This window comes from Phyllostomus discolor, chromosome 4 (genome assembly GCF_004126475.2).
Source record: "Phyllostomus discolor isolate MPI-MPIP mPhyDis1 chromosome 4, mPhyDis1.pri.v3, whole genome shotgun sequence".
NCBI lineage: Eukaryota > Metazoa > Chordata > Mammalia > Chiroptera > Phyllostomidae > Phyllostomus > Phyllostomus discolor.
Window position 1 is genome coordinate 32,239,032 of NC_040906.2, and position 22,472 is coordinate 32,261,503.

The window sequence follows — 22,472 nt, forward strand, 5'->3', positions numbered from 1 at the left end:
TGTTTCTCTGGCTAGTCTTATCTTTTTAGAACCCAGAAAAGGCACCTCACAGATAAAGTGGCAGGTGCTAATAGGTAGTGAAGAAGCCTGTATTCGTTTTTGTTTTTGTTTTTTTTAAAAAAACAGCATTGTCAGCAACACCCCTTTGCCTCCCACATGCCCATTAGCTCACTCCCAGGGGATTCCTGGCCAACTACTCAGTGAACAGAAGGGCCAGAGGCAGTGATGACTCACTGGTAAACACCAGATGCTCAGTAAGCCAACGGTGCCCCTAAGGAGGCTTATGCTGCAGTGCAGGCTGTGCTCTGAGCTGCGGCCGGCCTCATGGCTTGTCTGTTTCCCCGCGCACTGGTGTTCACCGAAATAACCCATCTTGTCATTAAGATCAGCTGATACAGAAGAAAATAAAATATAGTGAAATAAAACATAGTGAAATAAAACAAGGAATACCTTGTTTTTAGCTAATTCCTTTTCAAAATTGCATTTGTCTTGTGCTGTTTCTTTCTCTGCTTTATTAACCTGCCCGAGAGAGGGGGAGGAAAAAAAGAAATGGGTCAGTGTTAAGGCGGCTGACAGGCTATCTCCTATAGCAGACATACCCTGCATGCCAATTAATACCTACACTGCAGAGATAGCACATCCTCTCAGAAAAGGGGCCACTCAGGGAGTCTCTGAAGCAGAGCAGACTTCACAAACAGCCCTGAAATTAGAAAGACACGTCTGCATGTCAGACTCTGCTAGTTTCTTCCTAATGAGGAAGACAGGGCTGTTCCCCCTTAATCTACATTATTTCACTCCTTTAGGAGAAATCAATAAAATCTGACCCCCAACTAAAACGAGGATGTGTATGAATTATTAGTTAATAGTCACTAATGCTGTATAAGGGTATATACTATTTGGCACAGACTACATTACATGCTAAAAGACATAAATTGGCCACCTAAAGATTTCTTTAATGAACAACTCTGACAAAGTGCATCTGGGTTGCCTTTCTTGTCTTTTGCACTTCAAATACAATTTTAAAACAAGATGACCACAACCAGCAGCTAACATAAATCTGCTTCTACCTACTTCTCTCTGAAGTCTTTCCTTCTCTTCTAGCAGAGATGTCTTCTCTTGCGATGAAGCTTCCAGTTCACCTCGCAACCTTGCAATAGTGGATTCTAGCAGCTCTTTCTGGACCGCTGTCCTCCTCTCAGCATCCTGTGCTTTCTGGATACACTGGTTATGCTCAAGGATTAAGTGGTCCCTACAGGAGGAGATCAAGGAGATGTGAAAGCTAAATGAGAGTTCTCTAACAAAAAGATGAAATGTTCTTACAGAATATATCTCTTGCCCGAGAGCAGTTACCACAATGTTCTAACAAAACTAGTTCCTTGAGGGCAGTCTTTTTGTGGCTGGCCCGGAAAATGCAGAATTAAATGTTTTCATTTAAGATGTGAAAGATAAACACAAAAACAAAAGATGCAGAAGTTTCCCACAGTTCACTTACAGATGTGTCTGGAGTTGAGTTTTCTCATTCTGAACATTCTGCAGCTGATTTGTGATACTGGCATGGGCTGCGTCCAGCAGTAAGTTTTGTTCTTGAAATGTGTGTGCAATCTTCTTCTGCTCTACCTGAGTGTTAGAGGTAATATTAAGTGCTGAGAAGTCAGAAAGTCATTTGATAGGGTTTCATTCATTGCTGATCACAGATACCGAAATATCTTAAGAAGGTCAATTTTATAAGTATATATAAAAACCTCTTTTTAAACAACTTTATTTTAACGTCCTTCTTTGTCCCCACCCTGAGTTTACCACAATTCTATCATTTTATAGCTCTACTAGCCAAAAATCAAGATTCATTATTTAGCCAGCTTCCTGTAAACTTCATAAGACTCCTAAAATGGGGATATTTTTATTTATAAAATTCATATTAAGAATAACTTTGGTACTTTAAAATTTCAATATAATATATACTTGATTTTTTAAAGTAAAATAATATCAATTTATATAAAAAGTGAAAAGAACCCTCCATCGCTGTCACCACCCCCTTAAACAATCCCATTCTCCAGGGAAAATCATATTTAATAATTTGGTGTAAATTCTTTTGAGACTGAAATTGCACTCAGATGCTGTTATTATCATTGTTTTGGCACAATTTATCTTCTCTGGCTTACCAATTCAGAATTATCACAACATTTTTATACAAACCCTCTCTACGTGTAATTTATAAGGCTTTTGCAAATACAGTACATATTAACAATTACTTCTGTAAACACATTTCAAAACACTTATTTGATTGCAAAGCAAACCTTCACACCTTCACATTTGCTGAAATGGAATCCCACTTGGGTAACATTCCCGTTTTAAAATGTTTATGAGAGGGTTACATGTACACGTGACATTTTTCAGTTTACTAAATTGTAAATTCCATGAAAGCAGGGATTTTGTCTTGTTCACCACTATAATCCTAGCTAGATCTAGCACCATATGCAAGCAGACACTAAGTGTTTGTTGAGTTAATAAAAAATATTAAGTACTTATTATGTGCAGAACATGCCTGGTGCTCTGGGAAATAACAAAGGCATATAAGACAACGTCCTTTCTTCTGGGAAATTCACAATGTTATACAGATGATGAGCTATGCACATAAATTACTACTATGGAATGCAGAGAAGAGAGGCAGCACAACATATAATTGAACACACTGGCATTGGAGTCAGACCCAGGTTTAAATCCAGCTCTAACCCTTACTAGCTAGGTGACTTCTGGCAAGTTAGCCATTTAAATCTCATTTTGCTCATCTGTTAAAATGGGGACAATAAATATTCCTGACCCGTGATGCTGGCACGGGCTGCATCCAGCAGTATACCATGACTGCCAGAATTAAGGGAGGCCATATATGTGAAATCCTTCACACAATGCTTGGTATATAGTTAGTATACTCCAAAAAGATTAGAGCCATTGTTATGATTATAGTCTATTTAGTGTCCCAGGAGCACAAGTTGAAAGAGAAAGCAGATCCCTTCTGCTTGAAATGATCAAGCTTCCTAATGAAAGTGAGTCTTAAAGAATAAAGAGAATTCAAAGAGTTAAAGATGATGTAAAGTCCATTCTCAGCAGAGGGGATGGCATAAGTAAAATGGGAAAACACAGTTGTTTGGGGAAAGGTAAGTACTTTAGGGTCAGTCGTAAGTGTTCCCCATGATTCTATAAATAATGGGGCAGGTGATTATTTTTCATGAGGTAATGATATTTGAGAAGAAATTGTTACTCAAGTCTAAGACCAACTGTCCCCTCTGGTGAAACCTGAAAACCAGTAATAAAAGAAAAAGTCAATGAATTTCTTGGAATTAATTGTTAAAATATTTTATTTATCCAGTTGGCTACGCACATTTCGTGATCTCTTAGCAAGGAGGTTACCTGCTGACTCTACCAGAAATTGGCGTTAAATGAACACCTGCAGAACAGCTTAATGGTCAGCAATGATTTTGGCATTTTCCACTTTAATGGTCTGAAACACGCTGTTCAGCTCTGCACCCTTTTTAGTCAGTTGGTCATTCAAACCCTGAGATTACGTACACAGCAAGTCATAGATCTCTCCAACAAGTAATTACTTTTACCTGTATGCCATTATTTTTGATGACTGCATGGTATTTCATTTAATATGTAAACTGAAGTTACTTAATCTATTCCTATTGATATTACATTAGATTATAAAATATTTTCAAATATTTGGAGTCAACAACCAAAATAATTCTAAATTCAAAGAGAAATCTGTTGGTTTGGTAGAGGAACCAAACCATGTGACAGTTTACTGATCTTCTGTTCTTTACAATTTTGAACGCAGGTCAAAGAGAGCAAGACATCTAAAGAATGGAATTTACATGTAGAAGTCTGGCCAATATTACAGAAATCCATTCCAAAAATTGGACGAACATTCAGAATTACTTAGCTAACAACACTTAATATTTAAGCTCCTTCATCACCAAGTATATATTCATAAAAAGCAAACTACAGATAATTGTATCATTTTACAAGATTAATCTTCCAAAATAAAACAAAAATCTTCTGTGCAACAGATCAACCATACATGTTAGTTAGTTTACACTTCTCTTGTCTTTTTGCTATTTTGAGATTTGTACTCCTGTAGAAAATATTTATCTTAATAATCAAATATTTATCTTTAATGAAAGTATATTTGGCAAATAGTTATGTTTTAATAAACAAGTTTTTCAGGGATGGGGGCAAATAACTGAAAAATCATTAGAAAAAAACCTGTCAAGAATGGTAACAAGAAAGGAAAGATAAATGAATGACTATCTGGAGAGTATCTTAAGTGGTATGTATAGTAGTTAGAATACATGCAGGGGCGCTTTGAAGTTATAATCATATGTACAAACTATTCACCAAGGAATACTGGAGGGTGAGACAGGAGAACTCTTGCTCCTTTTAAAGAAAGAGCTAATGTTTCCCTGGCTGAGTGGCTCAGTTGGAGCGTTGTCCCATATACCACAAAAGGTTGCAGGTTCAATTCCTGGTCAGGGCTCATACTAGAGGTAGACAATTGATGTTTTTCTCTCACATCATTGTTTCTCTCTCCCCCCTCTCCTTCCCTTATCTCTAAAATTGATAAACATATCCTCAGTTGAGGATTAAGGAAAGGAAGGAAGGAAGGGCTAAATTTCTTTGGAGCCTATTGCCTGAGCTCAAATTTCAACTCTGTCATTTAGTAGCTATTATTAAACCTTTCTGTATATTAAAGATCTTATCTTCAAAATGAGAATAATAGCTTCAATAATAGTGCTATTGCGAGGATTACAATTTGTTAGTAACATAAGGTGCTTAGACTTGTGCCTGGAATGTAAAATGGGTTAAGTAAATGTTATTATTAGTATAGCAATAGTGATAGTTATTGTTATTACTATATATTTTATAAACAAATTTATTTTTATATTTGTCATAAAGAAAGCACAGCAACACTATGATCCCAACATTAAAGTAATCAAATTGTCCTAACAAAAAGTTCTTTTAAGTGATTATCTCATAGGGCCCTACAGAAGTAACTTGTTTGCCTGCATGTTTGATTACTCTTCTCCATACATATGCATATATATAAAACATCAGTTAAATCTGGGAACTACTATCCCATAGAAAATGATGACACACATCGCCAAAATCCCAGAAGCATTTATTAAGTTCCTACTATGCTATTTGCTATAGAAGACACAAAGAAAGTCTAAGACACAGTCCTTGATGTTAAACTGCTTATAAGTGAATAAGAGAAAAGAAAGGCATATACCATTCAAGGAGAAAATCAGAAAGCAAACAGTGTGAACTAGTGATCTGGCAGTGTATCTCATACGCATAGGAATTTAGAGGGAAATGGGAAATGTAGTCAATTTGATAATATTTCATAGATGAAGTAGATTTTACAAAAACTAAAACTTAAATGATGGTAATGGTATGAATGTGTATCTTCAGGATTAATTTTGGTTCTTCGTTCCTTAACTGAACAAAATTAAATGACACCTAAAAAACTAGAGAAATGAGAAGACTTACCTGTGCTTTTTCTGATGCTTCATGAAGGGATATTATTTCAGACCTCAAGTGTGCATTTTTTTTATGTTCCTTCTTGAAAGACATCTGCACATTCTATAGGGAAAAAAATTCTCCTTTTTTAACATGTAAGAGCTATTACATACATCTCTATTAAAATACCTGTTCTGTCCCAGACAAGAAAAACTATAGGACTTTATCACTATTAAACCAGCTTTACAAGAAATATTAAGAGGTCTTCTATAAATAGAAAAGGAAAGGCCATAACTGGAAATAAGAATATATGAAAAAGGAAAAAACCTCACAGGTAAAGCTAAATATTCAATAAATACAGCAAATCAGACATTTAAAAAGCTACTATTGAAGGTTAAAAGAAAAAACTATCAACTCAAACTGCAATAAGTAGTTAGGAGATACACAACATAAAAAGACCTAAAATATGTCATCAATAACATAAATCATGAAGGAGAGGGTAAAAATGTAGTCCTTAGAAACTATATTTGAAATTTACCTAAATTTACCTAAAAGATTAAAATAGACTGCTATAGAAAACAAACGATATACAGAAACCTCATGGTGACCACAAACCAAAACTCTACAAAAGACATGCAAAAAACAAAGAGGAAAGAAACTTAATAAAGCACTAAACAAAAGCAGCAAATTACATGGAAGAGATCAAGAGAAGAAAGGAACAGAGGAGAACTATTAAAACAACCTAAAAACAATGAGCAAAATGACAATAAATACATGCTTATCAATAATTACCCTAAGTGTAGTTGTATTAAATGCTCCCAGAAAAAGACATAGGGTGGCTTAATGGATTAAAAAACATGGCCCACCTATATGCTGCTTACCAGAGACTCACTTCAAATGGAAAGCCATACAGACTGAAAGTGAAGAGATGGAAAAAGATATTCCATTCAAACAGAAATGAAAAGAAAGCTAGAATAGCAGTAATTACATCAGACAAAATAGACTTTAAAACAAACAAGGTAAAACACATCAAAGAAGGACATTACATAATTATAAAAGGGTCAATCCAAGAAGAGGTTATAATAATTTTAAATATTTATATGCACTCAACACAGTAACACCTAAATATATAAAGCAATTATTAGTGGATGTAAGGAGAGAAATCCACAGTAATACAAAAGTAGTAGGGGATTTTGGTACTCTATTCACATCAATGGATAGATCATCCAGGTAAAAAAATAATAAGAAATAATGGCCTTAAATATCACATTAATGAGGTCCACTTAACACCTATAGAATATTTCATCTAAAAACTGAAGAATACACATTTTTTTCAAGTGCACATAGAACATTCTGCAGAACAGATCACTTATTAGGCCACAAAAATAGCCTCAATAAATCCAAAGGAATTGAAATCAAATACTACCACATAACACAGGATGAGATAAGAATCCAGAAAAATTATTGCAGACAGGACCTACACATTGAGATTGATCTAGAACTGTATTAAGATATAAAAGTAGTAATATTTCATTTTTCCCATTTTTTAATTGTAAGTATAAAAGTTACAATTTTAACCATATTTAAGTATATGGTTCACTTAAGAATATTTAAGTTTACATTTAAGTGTTAAGTTCAGTGGCATTAAGTACATTCACATTGTTGTGCAACCATTACCACCAAAAAGTAGTTACTATTTCTAACATTTTTTTTAAAAAGTTTATAACAACTAGTTTGCAATAGGCATTTGCAATAGGCATTAATTTATAGGCAACTAGTTTGCATAGTGTTTTCAAACACTAATTACTGCATCAAATAATTTATTGCCTAATACCTGGTTGACAACAGTTCTGAACATACAACTCACACAAACTTTTTAAATAAAGATTTTAGGAGAATCAGAAGGACTACAAACTGGGTGAGGAAGTATTACTTAATGAAGAGAGGAAAGACCACCTCTGTACTCCCCCACCTCAAAACTCACCTTATTTTCTTCCACCAACTTGGAAATGAGGTCATCTCTAGAAACTAAAAACAAAAAGTCCACATAACTATGATAATAACAATTTACAACTACACTGAAATCACGTGGTATATTTTCCCTGAGAAGCTCTGATTTTCTTCTTTTTTGGTCAGTATTTTGAAGATATAAAGGGAAGGCAAGTATTCCTATCACATTTTTATAGAAACTACATCAAGGAATTATCAAGAAATTAGTCCAGAGTCATGTGCAACAGTAAATAAGGTCACATTTTATCCATGCGTAGATGATAATGGATCTCTGAGAGATTATAAACCAGAGGGGCACACAATCAAAAGTCTTTTTTTAGAGAGATCGCTCTAACAGAGGCTCAGTAAAGACAGATCAGTTTGGTCGCTGTGGCAGTAACCAAAGTGTGAAACAATGTGACAGCCGGCTCTGTGGCAGTGACAATGGGGCTGCAGAGGACAAAAAGACTCGGGAAGTGACAAGCAGGAACAACTGCCATCCACTTGGTGGATGCCCGGTGGGACCACAGCAATAGATGAATCAAGGACAATATCCAGCGCTCAGACCTGGGCAGCAAGGTGGATGGTGGATGCTGCAACTAACCAGGAATACAGGGCAAGAAGCAGGTTTTGAGGATGGAATGAGTAAGGACTATAGTACTTGAAGTTTTCGTCCTGTGTTCTGAGGTATCTGCAAGGCATCCACATACAGATGTTTAGTGGGCAGTAACATCACATCTGGAGCTCAGGAGGATGATTTCGTGTGGAGAAGAAAAGACTTGAAACTACAAGCATGTATAGTGAAAATAAGACCAAAGGGAGAAACAGAACAGTTTGGTGTTGTACATTAGTAACCAAAAGGTGTAAAATTTTCTGAGTAATGTTCTGGCTTCAGAAAATGCGTAAGAACCTATTAGTATTGTTCCACTTAAATATTCTAAAGACAGAAAATTAAAAAGTGCATAAAAACTCACCTCTTACGTAGGATACACTCAGCAAACTTACACTTTTTGAATGTCTAAGTCCAAGACTTATTTCAAGTAGAGTAAATTCTAATTTAAAGTATGTGAAGGATCAAAAAGATAAACTATGAAATCTATGAAAATTCCACTAATCAAAGTAAGAATGAATAGAAACTGTTTATCTTACTTGATAGAACAAATTAATCACTGTAATTAGTGTATGAGATATGCATATTTATTGCTAATAAACACTATAAATACATTTTTGAATTAACTGAAGCAAATATCTAAAGGCATTTCTTTTATTAATCTAGTTAACATTACTATTTTCATCTTAAAGTAATAAAATTGCAGGCATGTAAAGATTCTATTATGCAATATCAAGCATATAGTTGGTATTCAAACAGGGTTCCTTTTCCTGTTTGGATTAGTTGTTTTAATCTTCATTTTTTAGTGGTCTCTCATATATTCTTTACATAATTCAAAAATAAAGCAATAATCCAGTGAGAAAGTAACAATTAAAAAAATCACTTTATCAGGACTAGTATGACAGAAGGACCTGTGCTTTAGTCTCAGCTATCCTCTTTACTGTGGGTCCTTGGAGAGAGATTTTTTTATTCTTCTGAAGAAGAGGATATATTTTTTCTTTCTCAGGTTGTTGGAAGAGATGATGTGGCAACACCATAAAATGTAACATATTTTGTAGCCATGCAATCATAGGAAGACAGAAAGTTATCCTGGAGTATCATCAGTGAGAATTTCACTGAATAATTCATTACTCAACAACTCTAAGGAAAAAGAGTACTTTCTGCTAAAAGCAGTAAGTCAGAACACTGAATGGATTGCTCTTTGCTGTATGTTTTTTATACTTTTCCTTTCCCTTTTGCTATTCCCTGCCCCTATTACAGCCAGAGAGCACAGAAGACACACAGGCATGAACACTGGGCTTGGAATTAAAAGATCTACATTCAGGCCTTATCTCACCATTTATTCCATCTGTAACTTTGGGAAGTACGAATAATTTCACATGTTTCGTGAAATCATTATGGTGAAAGCTCTGTGTGAACCATGAAGTGCATTCATACATGAAGCACTGCACTCCCGTCACTCTCTGTGATCTCTGCAGCTGAGACTGCCTGAGAACTGCTCTACAACTGCACATTAAAACACTCAGACGATACAGGCTGAGGGGTTGAAAGATGCATGGCTCTGAGCCACCCGGGATCAAGTCTAGACTCTCCACTTCCTACCTCCGTCACCTCTAAGGACTCTGTCTACTCATCTGTAAAATGAGAAGATTGATCTAAGCCCTAAGGTACTTTACATCCATTTCTATAATTACAAGTTAACCAGAATCAACTGGTAACTTGAGGGGGGTGAGTCTGACATGATAAATGGTTAGAATCAGTAGGTTAGCAAGGATTTCTAGATTCCTAGAAACTAAATGCTCCTAAGTCCACAAACACTTAAATAAACCTGAAAAAATCTAGATAAAGAATAGTTCATAATTAAAAGGGTCACCAACATTCTCTCCTCTCAGGGCCACAGAGAGAAAGAAAATCAGCAATTTTTTACATTCAGACCCATGGGAAATATTGATAATACTGGTCACTTCAAGAATCTGGGATCTTAAGAGCATTTGCACAAAATCTCAAACAACTAATAAAAGCGTAATTTCTAGCATATATTTTCATACTTAGATCGGACTGGAGCTTTGAGATAGCAGTCTCCAACTCTCCTTTTTTTTGTTGCTCCTGTACCAGTAGTTCTTGGGTGTTCTGTATAGAACTGCGCAGGGCAGTGCAGTTTTGCTGCAAAATTTGCACCTGAAATTGTATAAGAAAGATTCCTTTTCTGTAAGGTAAAGATTTCTAATAAACGACATTACAGCACACGTGTGAGGCAGACTTTCCAATGTTAACATCTCCGGAGGAAGAAGGGCGTTTACCGACCCCTCACAGTGAAAGGTCTTAACAAGGGGCAGCACCTTAGGGCAGCGCCTTAGGGCAGTGCCTTCCGACAGAACCTTCCCTGCGCTCTCAACGGGCAGTCTCCAGTCACAAGTGACTGCTGAGTCTTGAAATGCAGCCAGAGTGAGTGAGAAACTGAATTTTTAATTTTATTACACTTTAACTAATTTAAATAGCACTATGTGACTAGTGGCTACTATGCGGGCAGTACAAGTTGTAAAGAATCACACACAGACAACAGAGGGAATGACTGGGACTGAGGCTTGAGCTTGGAGAGTGGCAAAAGGTCAAAAAAATTGGGACAACTGTAATAGAATGAACAATAAAAAATAAAGTAGAAATAATAATAATAATAATTATTATTACACAAATTCCTTAAAATCCTTTTTATAATTCTATCATGAAGGGCAACCATTAAAATAATTGTTAAAATAATACATTAAATAATAATTAAGTTAAAATAAAGACTGACTGTTTAGCCATGTATAATGCACACTGTTTTTGCCCCAATTTTTGAGGGAAAAATAAGGGTTATATTATTTATATAAGGGCATATGATATATATAATATACATTATATACAATGGGTATACAATATATAATATATGGGTATATAATATATATAATATATTGTATTATTATATTATAACCATGGGTGTAATAATGGGTATAATAATCCCATGTATAATGAGCAAAAAAAACATGGGTGTGCATTGTTCACGGGAGTGCATTAGACATGACAAAAAGTGGTATGTAATCCAATTATAGGTATTAAATTTGGAATTACTAATTGCTTTGGTACTTAGAATGGAAGGTATTCTAAATAAAGTAGATTCTTCAAATAGCAACTATGATAAAGAAAAAATATTAAAATGAATAATGAGAATTGAAAACAGCCATGTAACACATCCCTGATTGTTTTACTTATTAGTGTTCTTTGCTCTACACATTAGCTTAGTTTAATCTTTAGTTTCTATCCACATCACATACATACGACATGAGACCAGAGCCTTCTAAGATCAACCCCTGTAATAGAGGCTGTATGATACAGGGGGAAGGATACTGTCCCAGGAGCTACGGAGTCACCTCTCAAAAGTCCAAGGCAAGTTAACCTGTCTGGCTCTTGCTCTCTCATTCAGAAATTGTCAGACTGAATGACATCATATTCTTTCTTATTTTGCATTAAAATATTTAAAATTGTAGTAAGAATATTAACAGATTAGTAAAAGAAAAATAACTTAAAAAATTTAGAGGAAATTATAAAAACTATAGGTTTACACATAAATTTAACAGCTTTTCTCTTTGTTTCCCTTCCCTAATATAAATCAGAGGAGAAAAACATCCCTACCTGTTTCCGTTCCTCCTCTACTGTTGACCCCATTTCTTGTATTTTGAGTAGCATGGCTGATCCAGATTTTTCAAGAGAATCCCTCAGGTACTTTTCCTGAGACAGCTGCGTCCTTAGCTACAGAGCAACACAGCAGTTTAACCAAAATCGAAGTTACCATGGAAAGTTTACCGGCCATGCCATCTCACCCCCAAACACTCTTCATTAGTTTACCACTACTCAGAAAGATGCTTTTGTTTTTCCCTAATGGATAACCCTCTAAGAAATACAGAGTCAAATTTGTTTCCCTTGTCCCACAGTGCATGTCTGTTTCCCAGATTGCAGGTCAAGACTCATTGGTAGCAGCACTTGAAAAAGGAAGAACAAAGGGTAACAAGCAAACATCAGCACACACAGCAAGTAACAAGAGGAGGTAAGTACTGCTTCATTATGTCTGTGTATATGTACATGTGTACAGTGTTGCAGTGTGAAATACGACTTACAATGAATTGTTGTCAAAAAGAAGTTTGAAAAGCACTAATATCATACCTTAGTATATGTATTTTCTGTATTTCTTCCTGGCTTTATTTTTTAAATCTTATTTTCCTATATTTTTATTTCCTCATCTATGTATTTTTATCCCATAATATTATAAACATACTCTGAAAGCTGTTTCAATTCTGTTTTGAAATTTAAAGGTCTACACAAACACTGAAGTAACTTAATTAGTAGACAAAACTTACACTCAAGAATTGGGGTACACTACACCTTATTTCTCTCAATAAATGACAATAAAACCAATCAGAGATAAAAGGAGGAGTCTCTTCTATCATGAGGTAAGGAGATCCTATTCCAGCTGAAAATGGAAATTGCAGAATGTTATTCCTTTTATGAAGTCATGTTAAGTTAAAAGAAATTCTATTTTTAAGGCGCAATGAAGGTGACACAGGACATTTTAACTTTCTATGTGTTTTCTATGTGAATGATATATTTTATAATGTTTTCAAAGTTTTTAAAAAGTTGAAAGACATGATAAATGTATTGGCACGGCACTGTTATAAGATAGCCCTTTTTGGAAACATCTGTATTAATCCTAACTCCTAATATTGAACATTTATGTTTTTCCAGTTTCTATTCTAAATACTGACCTGAAGAACATACTTTTGAATAAATATTTTATTGCAGTTATGACTATTTCCTTAGGATAAATTCCTACAAGAAAAATCACTAGGTTAAAGGTATAAATAATTTTTAAACTTTTGATATAATTTGCCTTCCAATTTTAGACTATTAGTAGTATTTGAATAAAACCCATTGGCACTATGTATTATCATTTTCTTAAATCTGATAAGCTAATAGATTAAAAAATCACATTTTAACAATTTTTGCATTTCTTTGGTATCTAGTGAGATTAATAGTTTCTAATATGGCATTAGCTCTTTACATATTTTCTGAAATTTTATTGTTTGCCCATCATTTTTTTTTGGTTTGGGTTTTTTTTAAGTCAATTTAAAGTTCTTTAAAATGGAAGATATTTAACTCTTTATCTAGTTTTGTTATATTAGTTTTTGTTTTATGCCCTTTTTTACACGTAGAAATGTTTATTAATCCTTATATGGAGAAATCTATTGATGTTTTTTAATTCTCTTCCTTCTTTCTAAGTTTAGAAATTCTACCCTCACCCAATGATTACTTAAATATTGCAATCTTAGTTTAAGAATAGCCATAGTTTTGGCTCTATTTTATAATAATCTGATACTAAAACTATCATTTACAATATAGAGTAGCTCAATATACTTTTTTATGTTCTGGATCAAATTATGTAGTATAATTTACTTAAGATATAATTTAAGTGCTTTACAAAGAAAATCATTATTTGATAATTATTCTATTGAAGTATCTATTTCTAAGTCATTATTAAAGACAATCAGTCAATCTGTTTTATGTTCATTAGAACCACATTTTATCTGTCTTTGTGTAACCTTCTATTATTGACTAAATTGCATTCCCAAAATTAATATTTTAAAGCCCTAACCACCAGTATTCCAAAATGTGACTGTAAGATAGGGCCTTTAAAGAGGTAATTAAGTACCCTGGCTGGTGTGGCTCAGTGGATTGAGCATTGGCCTGCAAACCAAAGAGACGCTGGTTTGATTCCAGGTCAGGGCACATGCCTGGGTTGCAGGCCATACCTAGTTAGGGGCAATCACACATTGATGTTTCTCTCTCTCTTTCTCTCTCCCTTCCCCTTTACCTAAAAAGATATAAGAACTTTTTAAAAAATAATGAGGTGATTACGTTACAATGAGGCTGGACCCTAATGCTATCTGACTGCCATCCTTATAAGAAAAGGAAATTGGGACGCAGAGACACCAGGGATGTGCATTCACAAAGAAGAGACCATATGAAGACACAGGTAGAAGGCGGCCATTTGCAAGTCAAGGCCCCAGGAGAAACCACAGCTATTGACACCTTGACCTTGGACTTCAAACCTCCAGAAATATGAGAAATAAGTTTGTTGTTTAAGCCTGTGGTACTTTGTTATGGCAGCCCTAGGAAACTAATACATTCTTCCTGTTCCAACACTCTTAAATTGGCTTTTGACTAGGACAGTCCTTGACAGAGTTCAATGAACAGTCAGGATTTTGTCATAGCACTCAGAATGAAGACTTTCCAATAAAAAATAAAAATGGAAATCACCAAGAATCTTTTATTTAAAACAAATTTTTTTCTTTTCCTGATTCTAGAGAGGGGGAGGAGAGGGAGAAAGAGAGGGAGAGAAACATTGATCGGTTGCCTCCTGCATGCACCCTCACTGGGGACCAAACCTGCAACCCACGTGTGCACCCTGACCAGGAATCAAACCCACGACCTTTTGGTTTCTGGGACGATGCCCGACCACCTGAGCCACACCGGTCAGGGCATCATCAGTCTTTTAAACAAATGTGTGGGAACAAACACAAAGACTCTAATATAACCAAAGCTAATATAACATATAGATCTCACATCTTTCACAAAAATTAATTCAAAATGTATCAAAAACCTAAACATAAAATGCAAAGCTATAAAAACATCTAAAAGATAAAACAGGAGAAAAATTTCGGTGACCTTCGGTGACTTTTTAGATACTGGGATGGTCAAAGAGTTTGTTTTCTGTAAGATGGCTCTAGTAGCACTTAGTTATCTTTAACTTCATTTGAAACAATTTGTTAGACTATATTGTGGCAGCTGTCATTTCAGTGTGCATTTAAAAAAAACTTCCCCCTGGCAGGCGTAGCTCAGTGGATTGAGCGTGGGCTGCGAACCAAAGTGTCGCAGGTTCAATTCCCAGTCAGGGTACATGCCTGGGTTGCGGGCCATGACCCCCAGCAACCGCACATTGATGTTTCTCGCTCTCCTTCTCCCTCCCTTCCCTCTCTAAAAATTAAAAAAAAAAACCCTTTCAAATGAAGTTTTTATGAATTTTTATAAAGCTATTTTAATATTGAAGATGGAAGAAAATATGCAACATTTTCAGTAAATATGCTTTATTATTTTAAGAAAGGCAAAAACACAACTGAAATACAAAAAAAAAATTTGTGCAGTGTATGGAGAAGGTGTTGTGACTGATCGAATGTGTCAAATGTGATTTGCAAAGTTTGGTGCTGGAGATTTGCTGGATGATGCTCCACAGTTGGGTAGACCAGCTGAAGTTGACAGTGATCAAATTGAGACATTAATTGAGAACAATCAACGTTACACCATGCAAGAGACAGTCGATAGACTCAAAATATCCAAATCAATAAAGTTGCTGCTGACAATGAAAAATGTATCCTTTATTTTATAGAAAAAACTAAGTGGACTTTTTTGGTCAACCCAATACAACACCAAAAGTACAATCCTGGAAACACAAAATAGTTAAGCTGGACTTCATTAAAATCAAAAGCTTCTGTTCTGCAAAAGACACTGTTAAAAGAATGCAAAGATCAGCTGAAGACTGTTAAAGAAACCCACAAAACATGTATTTAATAAAGAACTATAATCCAAAATATACAAAGAACTCTTAAAACTCAACGTAAGAAAACAATCCAGTTACAAAGTGAGAGAAAGACCTAACAGACACCTCACCAAATCAGATGCACAAATGACAAATAAGCTTATAAAAAGATATTCAATGTCATGTCACTAGGGAGTTAAAAGTTAAAATAAGATACCACCACACACCTATCAGAATGGCAACAATTCATTCAAACATTGACAACACAAAGCGCTGTGAGGACGTGGAGCAACAGGAACTCATTTACTGCGGGTCTGAATGCAAAGTATACAGCCATTCTGTAAAACAGGTTGGCAGCTTCTCACAAAGCTAAACATGAGTTTACCATATGATCCAGCGACTGTGCTCCTAGGTATCTATCCAAATGAGTTGAAAACATGTCCACATAATTGCCAAACTCAGAGGCAACCAAGATGTTCAATAAGTGAGGATAAACAAACTATAGTATATCCATGCAAGAGAATATTGTTTAGCAATAAAATGAGTTCTCAGACCATGAAAAGACACGGAGGAACTTTAAATGCACATGCTAAGCGAAAGAAGCCAGTCAGAAAAGGTTACACACTGTGTGACTCCAACTATCACAAAACTGCAGAGATAGTGAAAAGACCAGTGGTTGCCGGGGGCTCGAGAGACGGGCCAAGGAATGAATATATGGAGCATGTTTGAGGCAGTGAAACTATTCTGTATGAATCTGCAGTGAGCAAAGACTGAATCTTAATGTAAACTACAGACTTTTGTTAATTATGATGTATCAATACTGGTTCATCAGATGTAACAAATGTGCCACATAATGCAATGTTAATAACATAGGGATGGGGAGAAAGGACTTACCGAACTGTTTTCTGTTCAATTTTTCTATAAATTTAAAACATCTCTTAAAAGAAGTCTATTGAAATATTTACAAAAGTTTCAAATGTGCTAAGCTTAATACAACTATGAACAAGCATGCTTTTATCAGTAATTACAGGCACAGTATGTAAAAAAGTTTTCCAGGTAGCCACACTTAGCACCTTAAACACTAAAATTTGTAATTTGAAAAATAATTTGGCATGAGAATTTTCCTAAAGAGTATATCTACTTCTCTGTGTTGTATAATAGAATATTTTAAATATAATTGGACCTTTTTGATTTGGACTAACATCAATTATTATTCTGTCAGGGAATATTGAGGTTTTTAGGCCACTGTGAGTATAATGAGTTAGTAATTCTTCTGACTCTATTTTCAGCTGCAAATTTTTAGTCTCACAACTTTTGGCAGCCACTTACTTCACAATTTCCAATGTTTTCTACCAAAACTTTGGCTGAAATGAAGGTTTCACAGTAAAATGGGATAAGCAGGCTTATTAAAAGCTTTTTATTTTAAACACAACTTTAGTTTAAAAGGTCTTTGTATGAAGGTGCTCACTTAACTCTAGTATATAGACAGCCACAAGAATTTTGTGGTAACTATTTCCCTCCAGGCTCAGGCAGCATATATTATTTTTAAATGTCTGGTTTTATGGCCATATTGAGGCAAAGCAAAGTCTTATGCCAATTAAGGGCAGGCACTTTTACTTAAATTCCATGTGGCACATTTAAAACATCTTCCTACTACAGTCATGTATTTTCTTCTTCAAAGGTTTCTGTTCATTCTCTTTACATCCTCTTTGCAATTCTGTAATGGGGTGCAGCCAGCCTCCCCCCACATCTGGCTGGGGGATGGGAGTCTTGGTGACGGGGGCACTGAGTTAGTCTGCATATCAAGAACAGCAGACTAGCCTTCCAGCCTCAGTGGAGCCAGAAAGGTGTACACAACTTTAACACATGATGTCACTGGGAGGCAGCTCCCCTTTTTGCGCCTGCACAAAGAGCTTGCAGATGGTTTGCTCTGTGCCACGGGGCCATGCCTGCCCAGACTAAGTATGGCAGCCAAGAAAGGCAGAAAATACGGGAGTGGTAGCTAGTGAAGCCAATTGTGGGAGGAGTCGGAAAAGGAGTTATGGAGGAGGTCCCAAGAGGCTGGGATTTAAACTAAAGGTGGGTGGCCAGGAGGGAAGAGAGACCCTGTGAGACCTTGTGAGAAGGAAAGGGGTGAAAGAATTCTCACTGGTGGGCCATGAGGAGGTGCCACGTGGTTCTGAATTAAGAACTGGAGATCACAGCGACACAGCTGATAGTGCTGGGGACGGCAGGAGACCTGCTCATCTGGGCAGGATTACTGGGAGGAATCAGGACGTTCGCTAAGCTAGGGACTTCTATTTCTTTTCCTAAGATGCAGTACCCCTGACTGGTCAGACTGGGCAAAAGGGGAAAGGCAGGACTGTGTGTGTCTGTGGGTGTTTTAAAGGGACTTTGGGATTTTAAGGGCAACATTCCGCCATTACCCTAACCCTGTGTAACTTTTGAATAAGTAGTTCCTTTCCTTTTCACCAGATTCTGGCTTTGAGAGCCACAATTCCTAACACCTGGCAGTGGGCAAGACAAACCATAGCACAGAAAGACCCCAGGAGAGGGGGCTTGTTTCAGTACCAGTATCTGGGCTTCCCAAAGGGTTCTGTTAACAGCTTTTTGCTGCCCCCGCCCCACCCCCAGCCACTGGTCTATTCTGTAACAGTTCCAATGCCCCCTGCATCCTCCAGCATCTTTTTATCTTACCTCCTGAATTTTAAGGTTCATTTTAAGTTTTGTGGTCTTCAGTTCTTCTTCAATAAGGGCTGCATTCTTCTAAAAGTTCAAGAAAAGGTTCTAAATAATCTGAAATGATAGGGAGTAACTGTCTTTCTAGACTTTTTTTCTGGCAACCTATAAATACTATTCTGAATATAGTTATAAATACTTATTGTGAGTCTGAGGCCATTATGTATTTCAATAAGATACTTTATTTACTTATTTATTTTTAAATCCTCACCTGAGGATATATTTAATGATTTTTAGAGAAATATCCATCATTTACCTCCCATTCCTGCCATAACTGGGGATTGAATCGGCAACCTAGGTATGTACCCTGACTGGGAATCAAACCCACAACCTTTTGGTGTATAGGACGATGATCCACCAACTGAGCCACCCGTCCAGGGCTATAATGAGACACTTTAAAGGAAGATGTTTCATTACTTTTGTAACAGGTGTGAAATGAGGTCCAGAACTTGGGGTGCAGGCTGAGAAGTCCCCAAACCTCCACTAATATGGTGGGGGGTTGGGGGGGTGGGGGGAGTGGAAGCGGAGCAGGGCCATTGAGAGTTACCTTGCATATCTAAAGAGCTTGGCCAGTGTTTTAGTAATGCTAATAGCTGGCTTGGAGCCTGGGAGATAGGTAGGACTTAAACCTGCAATGCAGCCAGGAGGCACTTCCCCCTGGTTACAGGGCCAGGCCTGCCCACACTAACAATGGCAGCTGACAAAGGCAGAAGAAACCAGAGTACTGGCAGTGTAACCCTATGTGGGAGGAGTCAGAAATGGGATTACAGAGGAAGATGTGCACTGGGATTTAAACTCAAGCTCTGTCATGGCCATGTGGTTTGAAAGGATGCAGAAGACCCTCACTGGCCCACCATGAGGAGGGGCTGTGCAGTTCTGGATTGACAGCAGGTGACTAGATGAGCATGGATGACTGGGAGAAGCCGGTAGGAATCTGCTCAGCTGAGCTGTGGACCTCTATTTCCTTTTCTGAGACACAGTACGCCAGACTGGCCTGGTCTGGCAAGGGGAGGCAGGACTGTGTGTGTATACAGGTGTTCAGTTTTCAGAGACTTTGGGACTTAAAAACAAATTCCACCATTATTCTGAACCTGTATAACTTTTGAATAAATATCCTTTTCATAAGACACTGGCATTGGGAGTCATGGGTTTTTTTCTGGCAGTGGGCAACAGAACCCCTCTGGGTTCTGTTGAACTTTGATGACTTCTATCATTTTTCCTTTTAGACAATAAAAAGGAATTAGTCACATTCACTTCCTATATAAAATTCAATAATCAGAGAAGAGCCTGATAATTGATAAAGATTTTTCTTACAGGATATACATTTCTATTTTTTTAAGTACTGTTATTTCCTCTAGGCTCAAAGATGATTTGTGCTTAGGAGTTAAGGATGAAAAACACAACTTTCACTATTATTCTTTTATATTATTAAAGGCAGCACATATGTAAAAACCTCAGAAGTTGTGTTTGTCTTCTTTCCTACCTTCAGCCCCTATCCAGTACCATAATGTAGCATATCTATCTTCACAGAACATCCCTCTTTTTTTTAAATGCCACAACCCTAAGTCAGACCTAATAAAGGCTCAAGCCTCAAATAACACAATGGATTCCTCATTCTTTTCCCTGCCTCCAATTTCTTCTTGTATTGACTTTCCTATACACTCCTGCTGCATTAGTTTTCTTGTTTCATTATGCCACTGCCTTATCAAAAACGGTAATCACCTCCCATAGAATCATGCCCAACTACCCATTCTTGATTTTGAGATCCTCTATAATGTGATCCTCAGCTAATTTCCAACTTATTTCCCATGAACAAATGCATTGCCCCCTAACTGCTCCTAGTGGAAAGATCTAGGTTCAAACTCGAGTTACAGGAAGAAGACAGAGAAGTATGGCCATGGAGAAGGGAATTTTCTCTGGACCCCGGCATGCATTATCAACATGGGATAACGGTCTCCTTCAACAGGAGGTATTACAAAGATTAAACAAAATAGCATGCTGAATGTCTATATTACTGCCTGGCTCATGGCAGGAAAACAAAATTGTTAGCTTATTTTCCTAGTCTATTCTTTGTGGTCTGTGTGTGGAACCTGACATTTCCTTACCTCACTACTCTGTCTTCTAAAGGTCCAGCTCCTATCTTTCTTACAGCCTACTCTAATCTATTGTAGATAGGGTGTACACACCCTCTCAAACCCACCCAAACACAAGACACTCTTTACTATTCACTTACTGTCCCATACTTGTCTGTTAACATCTTCTATGCCTTTATTTTTCTCCATTTTGTTTTTTGTGCTATGCCTGGTTCTCCCAGGTGCCATATAAACTCTTAAACAGCTCAGACTGCCTCCTGTCTCTGGACCCTCAGCCACGTGTACAGGGGAAGGACTCTATAAATACTCAGTTAGTGATGGCACACATCATTTATGCGATCCATGTGGATAAATATCAGATGTTAAGAATGCTCTCATTGACATCACCTATTTTTAATAGTTTTATGGGTCCACTGCCTCTTCCTCCTCCAGCTAACATGTAACAGTGAGTTTGCATTTCACAACTCCGGACTCAAACCTTTGTCTCTGAGGCGATCTCCAGAGTGGTGGTCAACCTTTGCACTTCATCCTGTGCCTTGCCTTCTTCCTCCTTTATGTCTCTGAGTTGCTGGCGCAAATTCATCACTTCATGATGCAACAGCTTCAGGTCCTTGGAATGCTCGTCCTGTATTGTATTCAGTCGGTCCTTCAGAAAAGCTTCCAGACAGCACAGGAGGGTCACAGAGCAGTTGAAAGGTCAAGAAAGAAAAGAATCATAAACTCATCAAGCACCCATATAGGACCAAATTTCTGATGATTCTCTTCTCTCTATACCTGTTTTCTGTGGATTCAAATCCTTTTCAGTTTGCAGACTAAAGATATTTAACTTCAAGGACTGGATGAGGCTCTCCAGATGGCACATGCGATTTATCAGAAACTCACAGTTCTTCCATAAAAGATCTTTTTTTCCTGAACAAATTACTTCATCCTGGACAGGACTGATGATGTTCTGTTTCACAGGTGCTGATAAACATTCTGGAGTTTCAAAACGGTCTCTGGGCAAAGATCCCAATATAACAATATTACGCAATGCAATGGGTACTATGGGAACCTCAACTGCTGAGTCAACGTAACATTTCTAAGAGTAAAACTACACATCTTAGTTAACAAGCAACTGTTAGCCCCTCCAAAATTAAATATAGCAGCCCTATTAGGTAAAAAGGATGGGACCAATGTGGGATGGGCAAAGATCACTGACTTTTTAATGCTTGTTTATTTTAATTTGAATTTTTTCACAAACATTTTGTATGTAAAAACAAGTGATACACAAAACACATTAAATTTGAATTTTATAATGCTGAACTAAGAATTAAAGTTAGCATGGAGACAATATATTCATATTTTAAAAATATATTTAAACAATGTCATAATAAGCATTCCTATTTTGTTCCAATATACTCAACATTTGTACAAATTTACTCTTTAACTGCTGAAGACTTCTTTATTCTATAGGTGCTATAATACCAACTATACTAATTTTAGGTCTTTGTGAGAGACACTCAGGAAATACAGGGACATACCTCAGATATATTGCAAGTTTGGTTCCAGACCACAACAATAAAGTGAGTAGTGCAATAAAATGAGCTGCAATCTTTCTGCTGGTGAAGGGTTTGCCTTCAATTTGTAAAAAATGCAATATTTATTCAATAAATATCGAAGTACAATGAAGTGCAATTAAATGAGGTATGCCTGTATCTAATTTTAAAGAAAATCACACCAGTAAATTTGATTATTGGCTGCTTATGCACCCAGATTTCTTAGGCCATTGATAAAAACTGATAATCCAATTTTTAATAACAGCAACACAAGGAAAAACAATTCTTTTTTGAGTTCTTCCTTCTTAATTATGAATTTTTAAGACTTAAAATCTCTTAATTTACAAGAAATCTGGGAAAAGAAAATG

General features: G+C 36.4%; 1 protein-coding gene across 1 annotated transcript in view; it reads right to left on the minus strand.

The window, feature by feature from the left end:
- CCDC150 (coiled-coil domain containing 150) overlaps positions 1-22,472 on the minus strand; it is a 74,269-nt gene that overhangs the window by 44,672 nt on the left and 7,125 nt on the right. The window contains exons 3-12 of the mRNA XM_028509384.2: positions 21,344-21,564; positions 21,048-21,226; positions 18,435-18,503; positions 11,783-11,899; positions 10,162-10,291; positions 7,499-7,542; positions 5,545-5,637; positions 1,493-1,617; positions 1,072-1,249; positions 451-519 (exon numbers count right to left, since the gene is read on the minus strand). Of these exons, the coding sequence (XP_028365185.1) occupies positions 451-519; positions 1,072-1,249; positions 1,493-1,617; positions 5,545-5,637; positions 7,499-7,542; positions 10,162-10,291; positions 11,783-11,899; positions 18,435-18,503; positions 21,048-21,226; positions 21,344-21,564 (1,225 nt within the window). The remainder of the gene's footprint in view (positions 1-450; positions 520-1,071; positions 1,250-1,492; positions 1,618-5,544; positions 5,638-7,498; positions 7,543-10,161; positions 10,292-11,782; positions 11,900-18,434; positions 18,504-21,047; positions 21,227-21,343; positions 21,565-22,472) is intronic.